Source organism: Sceloporus undulatus, chromosome 3 (genome assembly GCF_019175285.1).
Source record: "Sceloporus undulatus isolate JIND9_A2432 ecotype Alabama chromosome 3, SceUnd_v1.1, whole genome shotgun sequence".
NCBI lineage: Eukaryota > Metazoa > Chordata > Lepidosauria > Squamata > Phrynosomatidae > Sceloporus > Sceloporus undulatus.
Window position 1 is genome coordinate 67,633,900 of NC_056524.1, and position 14,850 is coordinate 67,648,749.

General features: G+C 39.5%; 1 protein-coding gene across 4 annotated transcripts in view; it reads left to right on the top strand.

Moving 5' to 3' along the window:
• The first annotated feature begins 450 nt into the window (after window positions 1-450).
• Window positions 451-14,850, top strand: part of DOP1B (DOP1 leucine zipper like protein B) — an 86,317-nt gene continuing 71,917 nt past the window's right edge. The window contains exons 1-2 of one of the 4 annotated variants that reach the window (XM_042457449.1): window positions 451-1,043; window positions 6,684-6,855. In XM_042457449.1, the coding sequence (XP_042313383.1) occupies window positions 6,718-6,855 (138 nt within the window). In that variant the 5' untranslated portion in view covers window positions 451-1,043; window positions 6,684-6,717. The remainder of the gene's footprint in view (window positions 1,044-6,683; window positions 6,856-14,850) is intronic. The other 3 variants (XM_042457448.1, XM_042457447.1, XM_042457445.1) reach the window with 3 other exon arrangements.

A 14,850-nucleotide genomic window follows, 5' to 3' on the forward strand; every position in this document is an offset into this window, starting at 1 on the left:
TGTGATGTTTTCAGCTAGAGGTACGGTGTCATCAACATATTTTAGATTGTTGATGCTTCTTCCTCCGTGTCTTCCATGTCTAAACATGTTCTACCTATGATATTTTCTGCATACAAGTTGAACAAATAGGGTGATAAAATGCAGCCTTGCCTGACACATCCCAAATGAGTTGATTTTCTTCTTCACCATCCAGCTCTTGCATCCATACAGAGTGATGGAGAATACAATGGCTTGGACAGTTCTAACTTTAGTGTTCAGTTGCATATCTTTACACTTAAGGATCTTGGCGAGTTCTTTCATGGCTGCCCTATTTTTAGTCCTCTTATTTCTTGACTACACAGTTGATTACACAGTTATTTATTTATTTGTTTCTTATTTCTGCACAGTGACTGCACACTTATTTATTTATTTCCTGTTTCTTGACTACACAGTGACTGGACACTTATTTATCTATTTCTCATGTCTTGACTGCACATTTCCTCACTGTGGCTATTAACATTCAAATTAACCCCTCCATCATTTCCTGAGGCATCTCCCCATCTTGATTGCAGACAGCAACCATTCCCACCCTCCTGCAACCAAAACAATCCCTTCCCTTTCGGCAGCATTCCCCGCTGTCGCCAGCAGGGGGAACTGGAGAGATACCCATAGTTAGACCCTTGTTGGAACGTACCAATACGGGTGTGTCCTTTGTGATTGATTCCGAACAGCTCGGCTTAAACAGTAGAATGTGGGCAAGGGGAGGATGCCATCGATGAATGGAATCCCCGTTATGAAATAAAATGGGTCCTAATGAGTCTTTGGTCAGGTCGCTGCTGGGACTTCCCCGCCGCGGTTCGAAGTGGTACGTCCCACCGCTGGTCGCCGGAGGGAGGAGAGGGAAGCTGTTCCATTCTGCGCTTGCTCCTCCCTCCGCTGTATGCTCTCAGGGTTCTGCTGAAGGAAAGAAGGAAGGAAGGACCCTCCCAGCCTGGGACACGTCGCCGCAGCAGCAGCCAGAAGCAGCAGCCTCTGCAGTGCCTTCCAGCCTTTTTGCTCAGGTGGTGAGTAGGGAAGGTGGAGGGGCCCTTGCATTGGAGGCGGGGGGGGGGCTGAGGGTTTGAGCCTTGCACTGGGACTCTGGAGATCAGGGGTCAGATCCCTACTCAGCCATTTAAACCCACTGGGGGACCCTGGGCAAGTCACACTCTCTCAGCCTCAGAGGATAACCCTGTGATAGGTTCTCCTTTGTTGTTGTTGTTGTGTGCCTTCAGTGTAAACCCACTGGGGTCCCCTGGACAAGTCACACTCTCTCAGCCGCAGGCTAACCCTGTGATAGGTTCTCCTTTATTGCTGTTGTTGTGTGGCTTCAGTGTAAACCCACTAGGTGACCCTGGGCAAGTCACACTCTCTCAGCCTCAGAGGATGGCAATGGCAAAGGCAAGCCCCCTCTGAAGAAGCTTGCCAAGAAAACTCTGCAATAGGTTCGCCTTTGGCATTGTTGTTGTTGTTGTTGTTGTGCACCTTCAAGCATAAATCCACTGGGTGCCCTTGGACAAGTCACACACTCTCAGTCTCAGACAAACCCCTCTCTGAAGAAACCTGCCAAGACAATTCCATGGTGAGTTTGCCTTAGGGTTGCCACAAGTCACCTTAGAGTGGCCATAAATCGGGAAGCAGCTTGAAGGCACCCAGCGCCAGGAGGAAGGCTACTCTGCAGAGCCTCCTGCTTGCTTCCTTCTCCTTTTTTTGGTGGTTGTGGTGTTGGGTGCAGCTTGTGGGGTGCTCCCTAAAAGAGGTGTTTCCCCACCATCCCATGGGACCAGCTGCCTCCCTCCTTCTCTCTCTCAGGTGGTTAGAAACAAAAGCTTCTCTTATTTCTCCCATCCTCTCTCCCATTTTGAAGCATGTTTTTCCTTTTAGGCATCCCTGGAGGTAACCTGGCACCTTGGAGGTGTTTTGGACTTGCATGGCATTGGCTGATGGTCAGAGATGATGGGAGTTGCAGCCCAAACCATCTGCTAGGTTGCCTACCCCTGATATGCAAAGAGATCTTGCAGCACCTTTGACACTAACCGAAAGAGAGAGGTTGGCAGCATGAGCTTTTGTAGACTTGGTCCTACTTCTTCAGATGCATCTGTGGAAAGCCCAGGGACAGACCTATAGAGCAGTCTGTGTGTGGAAATGTCCATGGGAATGCAAAATTTTATGAGTGAGGAGATAAGGGGACAAGGTCAGTTTTAACAATAAAGGCAAGGATGTTGCCTAAAGCCAAGGTTAGTAGATAATCCTATGGATGAGTATTCTTTCTTTCAGTTAATCTCAAAGGTGCTGCAAGATCCTTTTATACTGATTTCCCAGACCAACACATACGGTAGGTCTTTGAAATTTACCCCTGATAAGCAAGGCATTTTTCTGATGGAGTGCTTATACCTTCTTCTGACTTGTAACGGAGGAGGAGAAGTGAGCTACTAAACAGGTTGCTGGCTTGCCCCTTCCTTATCTCCAAGTGCTTGTATAGTTGGCCCTCTGTATCTTGAAAATATTCAAAACCAATATAAATTCCAAAAAAGCAAACCTTGATTTTGCTGTTTTATATAAGGGACACCATTTCACTGTGCCACTGAATGTAATGGGACTTGAGCATCCACAGATTTTGGTATCCATGGGGAGTCCTGAAACAAAACCCCAGCGGATGCCCAGGGCCCACTGCATACATGTCTGTGCATAATACATAGCCATGTATTTTCCTTATGTATCACCATTTCTGGGATTCTGCTGGTTATATCCTGCCCTTAGGTGCTTCTGTCATTGGGTGTTGTATCAGCTGGTAGGTGGATACTACTGTGTGATAGCTGTTGTGTTTGCCATGTAGGAGCAGCAGGCTGACAAAGGCGAAGAAGGGAAAGGTGTTACTGCATAATGGGGAGCTGTTTTTCTCCACCTCACTGTATTTGCACGGTGTTGTGTCAGGGACGTAGCCAGGATTTTAGGAAAGGGGGGGCAGACTAAGTGCCACCATTATAATGGGGCTTGGGTGCAGCGGCGCAGCAGCACGCACCATTCATTTTTCTAATGGAAGGGAGGGTCCAAACCCCAAGAAACCCCCCCCCCCCGGCTATGTCCCTGGTTGTGTGCCTCCATAATTTGGTACAACTGAAATGAGGGGAAGATAGAAAAGGAAGCTGTTTAGGTGAGCTACGAGTTCTACTTTCACCCCGAGTAAACAAGCTCTCTAGAACTGGTTTGACTTCTGCAGAGTAATGCATCACTGCCACATATTGCAGTCTTTCCTTGCCAGTAAGCAATACGGAGAAAACAGGTCAGTAAAAATGTGTTACAGTAAAATAGTATTAATATGCTGCCTGTCATTACAAGATCATTGGCTGCAACACATATTTTAAAAACAGGTGTGGTTGGGTATATTTTGTTTTGAAATGTGGCTTATTTTATTCTGTGCTTCTTCTTTCTCCTTCATATTTATCCAGAGGAAGCGCCTCCTAATAGTCCTGTTTCATGTTTGTTTTCAGAGTTGCCATGATTGGACAACTAGGCACAGAAATATAATGCATGTAGTGGGCTGAGAAGTTGGAACTGGTGGCTAAGATATTACGTGGTTTCAGTGATTTTAATTGCCATAAGGAAGCGTTCTAACAGGTGCAGTTTCTCTTGCCATAGTATGCCATCTGATTCAGGAGCCTGCAACTGATATCTATTTTCCATTTGCCCATACTGTTTGATGCATGAGAAACATATCCAAGATAATCATTCAGGTATAGAGAAACACAGAGGCCCATCTAGGTTCCGAAAGAAATCCATCATGGTTTCATTTACCAGACATTTAATCAGAGTTTAGAGTAAATCTCCAAATTGTAACATACACCTCTTCTCTTCATTTAGTGGATTGCCTTTCCATTTAGCCCCTTACCAAGATCACTTTGGCCTGCTTGCTTGGAGATATTTGTACAAATGTAGTTGTTTCAAAGAAACTGGCAAAACCACCACTTGGTATTCTTTGCCTAAGAAAACCCATGAAATTCATGGGGTCACCATATATTGATAGGTGACTTGAACATACAAACACACAGTTGTTCAGAGTGGTGTCTTCAGCTAGAATGATTAGCCTTAGTGCTTGCAGGGATCTGCTTTGTTTTCTACAAGGACTCTTGAGATCCACCAGCCATGGTGTGGTGTTAACAACATTGATCAGATTAGACTAATTTAGATTTAGAATATCCATTCTCCTGGAGGATAAACCTGTCAGTGCTAGCTATTACCTCAAGTACCAGAGTCAGTCTAACTTTCAGTAACAGTGGCTGTGTAGTTATTAATAGGAAGATGTTATTGCGCTCATACCCTGCCTGTGGACTTCTTATAGGCCTGTTGTGGGCCACTATGGGAACAAAATGCTGGCTTGAATAGGCCTTTTTGTTTGATTCAGTAGGGTTCTTCTTATGTTAAAGAATTCTGAGACCAGGAATTGGTTCTGACCATGAGAACTGAATGGAGCGCATAGTCTTTCCTCGTACAATCTGTATTTCAGTAGCATAATTTAGGATGGTGAGGTAGTACCTTTGTTGCTGTTATCAGAAATCCTTTGCAGCTAATCTACTGCAAAGAACGCAGAACTCTACTGACAGATCCAGATTTGCCTTCTATGCACCCCTGCTCAGCAATGGCCTGCAGCCTATATAGACCATCTGACTATTGCTTTTTTCCATCCCAGTTTTCAAATTGTTTTAGGTTACCAGCATTTTCAGATAGCTTCTGAAGAAGTAGAATTGATAACAAGTCCTGTCTTCACCAGGTATTCTAGAAAGTTACAACAGCAGATAGTATTTGAAAGCCACTGTGAGTTCAAGCAGATAAAGTTTATGTGTGTTATACCCCATTAAATACTGTCATGCTTGTTGCTGTGCTATTTGCTGTCAAGTTGACTTCACCTTATGGCAGTCCTATGAATGAGAGAACTCCAAGAGCCCAGGTCATCAACTACCCTGGTTAGATCTTGCAGACCCAGGGCTATAGCCTCCTTGATTGAATCAACTTAGCATGATCTACTGCTTTCCAGTTTATCAAGCATTATCATCTTTTCAAATGAGTCATTTCACTTCCAAAGTACAAGAGCCTCAGTTCAGTCATCTTTGCTTCTATTAAGAGTTCAGGCTTGATTTGCTCTAAGGCCCATTCATCTGTCTTTTTAGCAGTCCATGGCATCTGCAGAAAATCTTTTCCCACACCATATTTCAAACGAGTTGATTTTCTTCCTGTCACCTTTCTTCACTGTACGAATTTCAGACCCATACCTAGAAATCAGGAATATTAAAACCTGGATTCTGACTTAGGTATTTAATGACTGCACTCTCTTAATCTAGGAAAACAGTCTCTCCTATTTGCATTTGGTTTTGGTTTCATTAAGAGTTAGTTATTAACTCGGTCACTATGGCTTGGAAAAATTTTTCAGATCCTATTTGCATGTTCCCTCATAAATTAAACTAATTATAACATAGTGGCACTAGATTGTTGAAACAATCACTACATTTATATTCCTAAATATTTAGAAAATTAAAACACAGAAAGAAAGTAATACCTATGCAGTTGCTAAAGTTAAGAAAATGAAATTATATCATTATTTGTCTACTAGGAATGCACACATTTTGGATATGCAGAAGTGAATTTAACTAGGATTTTATCTCAAGTATATAAAAATGAAGGGCAAAGGTACATTTTCTTTTCAGGATAGATGAAAACACATCCTCAGACACATGGCGGGGGAGGGGGGCTTCCTGGTACATACTTCCATTCCTACTGACTATTTAGAAAACTTATGGGGTAGGGAAGAGCATGCAAAGAACTATCAGAGGGGAAATTGTTGACTTACTGGAGGATGGGTGCCACTGGAAACAACTTGGCATCTGTTGCAATTTTTAAGAAGGTGGAAGTCCTGTTATACTAACTTTTCTGATTAGTGAAATAACTAATTTTTAATATAGAAGAGTGAATTTATAAATCAACGTTTCTGTTTTTAAAAAAGTACAGTATATTATAACTGGACTATTACATTTTTTAAAAAAAAAAACCTGACCAGCTTCAGTTATCAATGTCTTTTTACTAGAAGGTAGGACATTCTTGTTTATGTGAGTTAGTGTATTTCCGGTCATTGCTATGCTTACTGCTTCAATGTTTTAAGTAAAATCACTGATGAATAAATAAACCTAGATTTCTATACGTTTCTTAAGCTTCAAAGCATTCTGAGTATTCAACTACATTCTCAAAAGTGTACTATTGTGGAAGAACCAGCATGGTGTAATGGTTTGATTGGTGGGCTAGGACTCTGGGAAATCAGCATTCAAATCCCTTCTCATCTTTGAAAAGCCACTGGGTAACTTGGCTAAGTCACACTCTCAGCCTCAGAGATAAGCAGTGAGAAACCCCCTCTAAAAACATTTTGGCAGGGAGACTCCATGGTTGCCTTAGGGTCACAACTTGAAGGCACATGACAACAACAGTAGTATTGTAGGGTGGATTTGTTTATTCTGTAGAGCTTAATTTTCATGGAAGACATTAAAAAGTATTTCTTAATGTTAATTTTTCATTTCCTATCTCATAAGGTATATTTTACAGTGATTTCTGACAATATACTCAGTATAGCAAATGCCATTGAGATTCTTATCAATTGTCTTTGTTTGTTTGTTTTCTCTTAGTTTCACAAGAAGTTTTAGGCAATGAAAATTTAAAATGGACCCTGAGGAGCAGGAGCTGCTTGGCGACTATAGATACAGAAATTACTCTTCAGCAATTGACAAAGCTTTGAGGAACTTTGAATCTTCAAGTGAATGGGCAGATCTTATATCTTCTCTTGGTAAACTTAACAAGGTAATGTATTTGGCTATCTTTTTTAAATTTTTAATATTTAATAATAAAAATAGTTTTAGATTACAGTCTACACATCAGTCTGACAAGCTGATAGTGAGCAGATCATAATACAGAAATGAAAGCTATAAAAGAAATCATCTGATAAATTGGATTAAAGATGGGATGTTCACTGAGGTCCAAAACAAACTGCAGAAATAATCCAGTTTGAGACCACTTTAACTGCTCTGGCTCAGTGCTAGGGATTGTAGTCTATTCTGGCACCAGAGTTCTCTGATAGAGAAGGCTAAGGCGGGGTACAGACCGCCGCTTTGTGGCGCTCTGCCGCCGCCGCCGGTAGGTCCGCGGGGGAGCCGGAGCCTCCACACGGCGCGGCTCTCGCGTGGACCGAAAAAGAAGCTCCAAAATGGAGCTTCTTTTTCAGTCGCATTTGCGACGTAGCGAGGCGCCAGGGGCGCACTCGCTACGTCACAAAGGACGCGACATGTAGGAACGCTCAGCGTCCGATATGCAAAGATGGCGCCGGCCATGTAGAAGGGCCGGCGCCATCTTGTACAGACAGAGTCCATACTAGGCCCAGGGGCGTCTAGAAGAGACGCCCCTTTTTAAAAATGGGACGTCCTCCGGACGTCCCAAATGTCGGTGTAGAAAGCCTCTCCATGTCTCACAAAACTACAGTTTCCAGAATTCCCTATCATTGAGCCAGGGCAGTTAAAATGGTCTCAGACTGGATTACTTTAGTGTGTTTTGGACTAAATATAACAGGTTTCCTTACATAGAAACAATTCCTGCTAATATACTGGAATATTTTATGGTTGACTGATTTCTAAAAATAATTACCAGTACATTAGTTTATAGCATAATCTTAGTGTTGCTGTTTGAAATTGAATTGATGTAGTGCTCTTGGCCTGATCTAAGGATAGAAATGATAGTTCTCTTTAACACTATGTTGCGAATTGAAGAATAAGTGGGTAAAAGGAGAGAAAATCTTAAATGAGACTTCTGAAGCCAACATTTACAAAGCTGTTTAAGTATAGGAACATGATACAAATTTATAGATTTGTCTTCAACTGATGACCCATAAAAATATTTTACCGTTAAAGGGAAAAACGGCAACTTAGATCTTGATCTTATATCTGTGAGGAAACACATTGCAAGACCTGTGTCCTGTATCATAACTTGCTGTGTGCTAACCTCCTAAATTTAGTCCAAAATGGAGAAGTAGAACTAGGAAGTAAAAAAGGCGTGTGACACAGGAAACCTTTGATGTTAGTAACATACACTTATAGATTCAATATTACCTTTTTGGATGCATGTCCCATAAGTATAAATAGTTGACCTTTTAAAAAAATAATACCTTTGTAAACATTCTAAGTTTTAGATTGTATTTATTATGAGAAACTGTTCATTAGATGCTTTAAAATGATTAAAATGTTGAATAATAATAATAATAATAATAATAATAATAATAATAATAATAATAATAATAGTTTATTTATATCCCGCCCCTTGAGGTCAATCGGGGTGGCTAACAATGATAAACTACAATACATTGTAGATCAAAATTCCCTCCCCCCTTAAAAAATTATTAAATCAATTATAATTAAAACCAACTAATTAAACAACATTAACACATACACATTATTACAAGACAAAAACAAAACAGAACAAAACAAATAAAACAGTAAACTACTGTATTTTACTGATGCATGCCTTTTGAAATATGTAGTGTCCTCTTTGACTCTTGGAATGTTCAGTTTTCTTTATTTTTGGTGCCTAAATATCCTATAGGCACCAGATCACTTCTGATCTTAGAAGCTAAGCACAGTGAGCCTTGGTTAGCATTTGAATGGGAGACAGCCAACAAATGCCAGGTGCTGTAGGCGATATTTCAGAGAAAGGATCTGGCAAAACCACCTCTGAGTATTCCTGGTCCAAGAATAGTGGCACCATAAGTTGACAGAAGATTTGATGGCACATGCACACATAACTTTTGTACATTTTGCAAATTTTCCTTGTTTTCTACAAAAATAAATAGTGCTCAACTATTCAATGTTACTTTTTAATGCAAATTTGAAATAAAAACGTTTAATAAGAAACATGGGGGGGAATAACAAACTAAAAAAATAAAGACTGCTCAATCAAAGTGCCATTAAACCTGTAGTGAAAATAAAGCAGGCCTAATAAAGTAAATTTTATTGTGAGAGGAATAGGTTTTAAAAGTCTAAAGGTCTTGCAGATCACAGAATGCAAAGAAATCAGCCTTCAGCCACTAAAAAGAGTGTTGATTCCTTCCTACCTCAGTTGGGTTGTAGACATTTGATGTGCTATTTAAAGGAGCTTGTTCTGATAGTTTGTGAAATATGTAGCAGAACAGTAAGACTAGGAATTAGAGTTGTAGAGTTTTTTCCATTCCATCAGCTTTTCTATTCCATTAATCCCATCTGGTGCAGGTTTTTTTTATTCCCTTAATCTTCTTAAGCTGTGTTCAGGCCAGCAGTCCTGTCCCATGTTATTTCAGTGTTCTTCTTCACTATCCCAAAACAAATAATCCTTGTGTTTCTCACATAGGTATATCTTCCCCTACAAGAGGTGCAAGACTGAGATTTTCATTACAATTAGTACTAAATAATGCAGTTTTACATGTGGAGCATCCCATACCTACCACAACAAATTAGAGCCAGTTTTCTAGTAAAGTGTAGGTGTGGGGAGCAAGGAGACCCTTTAAACAGAGTTCTCATTAGCCAGGTTAATGTAAAGTGTTATTGTAATCCAAAGTAATATAATGGCAGGTGGGTTTTTATTATTGAAAATTTTAAAGCATACAGAAACATAAAGAATGTATAAACACACAAGAAATTACCAAAAAAAATTCAAAATATTTACATATTCATACATAGAACAACCTCTTCTGCCCCCACTCACTGTGGAATCTTCACATTAAAACATACTTATGACATAATTGTAACCAATTGCCCTCCCTCCTTTAACATAAAGACAGAGTATCATATAAAAAAAAGTTAATACCCCTTGTGTTCATCCAGTTTTTCCCCCCTGGAATGTGAGTTTTTAAAAGCACCCTGTTCATGTAAATACTGTATGTGGCAGTTACTGCTAGGCTTGTGCCCAGTATGACTTGAGAAGATCTGTCATATTCTGTAGTATGGGTGGAATATGCTGAGCGCAGGTGAGGCTGTACGAGAGTCTGTGTACTTTACTTGTTTTAATAGGATCTGCTGGGAGCCATAGTCGTGTGGATAAACTATACCAGTGCTAGAGTAATTCTAGTTGACTGACTTAAGAATGATGACTCATGATACAACATGATTGAATGTACTGGTGTGATGAGCTACTTTTACTTACTTTCTTTACTTGTACGTTCTGCTTTGGTGGTTTTGAAGACCATTAGTAGTCTCAACATATTAGCTGTTAAATATTTCATGACTGAACAAAACTACATATTAACTGAGTAAAGCTTTTATTTTGCACTTCACGTGTTAAAATAGCCATGCCTTTCATTTTAACATACAACTTCCTCAATAATATGCAATTATCAAATTAATTGTTCTTATATTTATTGAAATAAGAACACTTAATGCATACAGACTACACCTACAGTAATCAAAACATAAACAATTTAGTGTAAAAAAATGTTGCATTTGGAGAATCAGTTAACACAGCATAAACTAACATTGTTTTCACTGTAAACCATCATAATTACCAAGTAAATACTGTGTTGTTTCTATGGCTTTGCTGGGAATCATAATAAATATTTAGTTGTTATCTTTAGGTTTTTGTAATAAAACAATAATTTCTGTAATATTTCTTTTGTATACTAAATTATTTCTGCAAAAAGCAGCTGAAACAATGGAATAGCAGGGTGTTTGTTTGTTTTTTACCAAAAATATGCATGAATGAAAAAGATAGCTGTTGTATTATTGAATATTTCTGACTAAAAGAAATAGCTTGTTCTTTGTAACGTATTCTACAGTGATGGCAAGCCATGACTCAGATAACTTAGAAGTACAGTTTACTATATGAAAGAGACCACTGCATTATAATCTGAACATTTCTGGCTTTTACTATCTGAGAAAACTTTGTTCCTCAGATCACTGTAAAATGCTCTACATAGATCTGTCCTTGGAACGTGCTTGGAAACTACAACTAGTGCAAAATGAAGTGTATAGGTTTTAGCCAAGAATATGCTTTGTCAACCATATTACATCAACTTTGTTGGCTCTCTGTCTGTTGCTTGGAACATTTCATAGCAATGTTTTTGACCTACAAAGTCATAAGCAGTCTGGAGCCAGGATATGTTCAGTCAATTTTTATATAAGACTGTATGTGTATGATCTGCAAGTTTTGCTCCACTTCTTAAAGGCTAGGGCATCAGAATGTAAACTCTGGTAAGACTTTTAAACATGGTCCCAGAAACAGACTGCTGGTCTGTCATCCAATGAACATCCTAATTAAGTATGAGAAACCTCATGGTTGACAAACATGTGACTGGTTATAGCAACTATTCAAGCAATAGTTGTGGTCTCCCTCAATGAGGAAACTCCATCTGTGATCCTAAGTTCATAAGAGAAGCTTTGTTTACTTGAGGCCACTTTTGCCTTAGAGGTAGTCCAAGAACATCCCAAAATTAAACTTGATCCTTTAGAGACAATGTGCTCCTTGTAGAGCAGACTAAGCACTGCTCAGCCAAGCAGAAGAACCACTCACTAAAAGTGTACCATTTTGTCTAGACTGGCCACCAGCCAACTGGCCCTCATTCAGTCCATTACTGCACCACATCACTTATTCTCAACACCCGGTGCCTCAGTTGCAGTGTTGCCAACAAGCCTTGAAGATAATTCCCCAAACGTTTGGCCAAAACTCACCAAATCCCCCCCCCATATCTCACCAAATACTTATTTCAACTTTCAAAATTACCATTAAAACCAATCACCAAAATCACACCAAAGGCTCTGAAAAGTACCCATTTTGGTGTGAAAGTCACCAGATTGGCAACACTGCAAGTTGGTTTGATGAAAAGGTGAGATAGATCTTGGGATGCTGCATTCATCTACTCTTTAACAGTTAACATTAGAAGGATGACTACGCCACATGCCAATAAAAAGAAATTATCACTACTCTTATAACAAGAGGCATGGTATGTGTAAGACCTTTGAAAAGAATAGACTGTGATGGGCAAGTGTGGCCTCTGTAAATTTTGGACTGCTACTCTCATAATCTCCACTATTAACTATGCTGCCTAGTGCTGATGGGAGTTGTAGGTCAACATCTATAGGGGCGTAGTTGGTCGCTTCTGATTTACAGAAAAGAGCTGGCTTGTACATTACTCATACTAGAGATATAGAAGTGTTTGTTTTAGCACAAACAAACAAATTAGGGCTGAAGTATTTAATTAAATATATTAAATGCTAATCAGGCCAATTTGTTTTGTGCCTTCAAGTCATTTCTGACATATGGTGACCCTAAGGTGATCCTGTCGTGGGGCTTTCTTGCTTTCTTGGCAAGATTTGTTCAGAGAGTGCTAATCAAAGCAATTTATTAATTAAATTCTGCACCAAGATTTTTAAAAACTGTATTTAATATTAGCCTCAAATCTTCTAGAGGTTCCCCAGCATGAATTCAAGATGCTGCTATTGACTTTTTAAAGCAGGGATGAGAATTATGCAGCATTCTAGATGTTATTGAATTACAGCCCGCAGAAGCACTAGTCAGCCAATGGAAAGGAATGCTGGAAGTTGCATTTTAGCAACAGCTGCAGAGCTGCATGATACCCATCCCTGCTTTAAAGTCTTAACAGGCATTGGGTCGGCCAGTCAGAGTGCCTGAGGAATTGTTTCCTTTCACATATATTGGGTTGGGCCTTGAAATGATCTTATCCCTTTCTGTGATGCACCTGTAACACGTAATGCTGTGGGAGGCTCTAAGAAAGAGGGCTTTTTCAATAGTGACACCCATCACCAGAGAGTATAGTGTCCATTTTGTAATCTAGTCTTTAAAATTATTTTATTGGAGTGAGGATGGTTGATCTTAAAACACTAATTTTTAGATTTTTGGGGTATCCTTAGGGTTGTAAGATTTGTAACATTTTGTGAGCTAAATGATCTTGTGTTCTGCTGGTGGATTCATGCAGCATAAAGAACTTATATTACTGGGCAGCATTTAAACACTTAAATGCATTGTTTGGTTTGTGGTGGTTGTATTTATGCTTCTTGAAAAATGCTGTGGGGTTGGTCACAAATTCAGTAAAAGAACAGCAGGAGAAGGGATTTCTTAACCTTCCCCCAGCCTAGAAAGGATTGGGAGAGCTGCACTCCCCTGTTTTGTCATATATTTGAGCCATGTTTCCTTAATTGCAACTGTTTCTAGGGTTTTAAAAAAGGTCAACACAATATAGTGAGGAAACACTGAAAGATAAACAGCCTTTTACCTTTTCTTAAATTGTGATTTGTTTATCCAGGATATCCTTAGTTGTTGTAAGTTTGTGCAGCCTGCAGAACAGAGTACTGTATACTTATATTTACAAGGAAACACTTGTTACCTTGATATCAGCAATGGCTTAGCATTCTTTTGTTTAAATACAGATATCTGCCTTTCTTCCCAGTCTTCTTCATATTTTGTCTGCTTTATTTTCACCATTCTAAATGTGATAGTATGCAAAAGGATCTTGTAGCACCTTTGAGACCCGCTGTGTTGAAAACGTTATAGCATAAGCTTTTAGAAATGCATCTGAGAAAGTAGACCAAGCCTACAAAAGCTTGTGCTACAGCTTCTTTTGCACAGTTAGTCTCAAAGGTGCTACAAAATCCCTTTGCATACTGATATTCCAGACTAACATGACTATGTCTCTGAATTCTAAATATGATACACCTTAGGATGTAAGTTGCAAACAACCTGAAGGCACACACGGATAACAACAAATCCAGTTGTTAGTCTCACTGAACCTACAAGAAATAGATAAGCCAACATTTATGTAAATTCCACTGATTCATTGTGTGTACTCTAGTTGGAACTATCAGCTGGATTTAGGAAAGCAAATTTGTTTCTTGACTACTGCTTTCTCAGGCCTAGATTATAAATTATATGTTGAGCTTCTGGGTCTGAAATATCCCATTAGTGTTGCAGGCAGTGAAGGTAATTGTTCCTAATTAGATCTAGTGGCATAAGCTAAACTGTCAACAGGATAATGGGGATTATACAGTTGACAGCCTTGACATTATAACAGAACTTGGCCAGCCTAAACTGTTCTGACTGCAAATAGTGTACGTACCTAGCTTCTCTAGAATATCATTTGTTTGCAGACACTGAATAAGAACATGCACTTCAAGTCTTCTTTCTGCAGTTGTTGCTGAAAGCATTTGTTATAAATGAGGTATTATGTATTTTGTACAAATTGTTACTGTGGCATGCCCCAACTGCATTTTGCCTTTCTTATGTAAGTCTTTGTTTCAATACTAGTTCTCATTATTCCATGAACCAGTGTGTGGGGGACAGCATCAGAAAGAGTCAGTGATAGTGATTTTCCACAAAATTTTGCACTGCAGAATTTTCCGGTGTCCTAAATCAAGAGTAAGCCAAGTGTGGTCCTGAGGCCACATGCTGTTCCCAATATTGTTTGGAGATGTCCCCCCCCCCCCCGATTCCCCCAACTGTCCTTTTCCTGACACCTCTATAAGGCGAATGACCTCTCGTATAAGACTCCAGGAACCACAATTCACATTTGAAATAGGTTGCACACACCCTCATGTACTTTAATAGCAGGAAATACAGTAGACCCTTGTTATACGCTGGGGTTTGGTACCAAGATCCCCCATGGATAACAAAATCCGTGGATGTTCAAGTCCCATTAAATATGATGACATAGCAAAAATGGTGTCTATTATAAAAAATTGAAAACCAAGGTTTGATATTTGAAATTTATACTTTTTTTGAACATTTTCAAACTGTGGATGCTTGAATCCATGTATAAGAAACCCGTGTGTA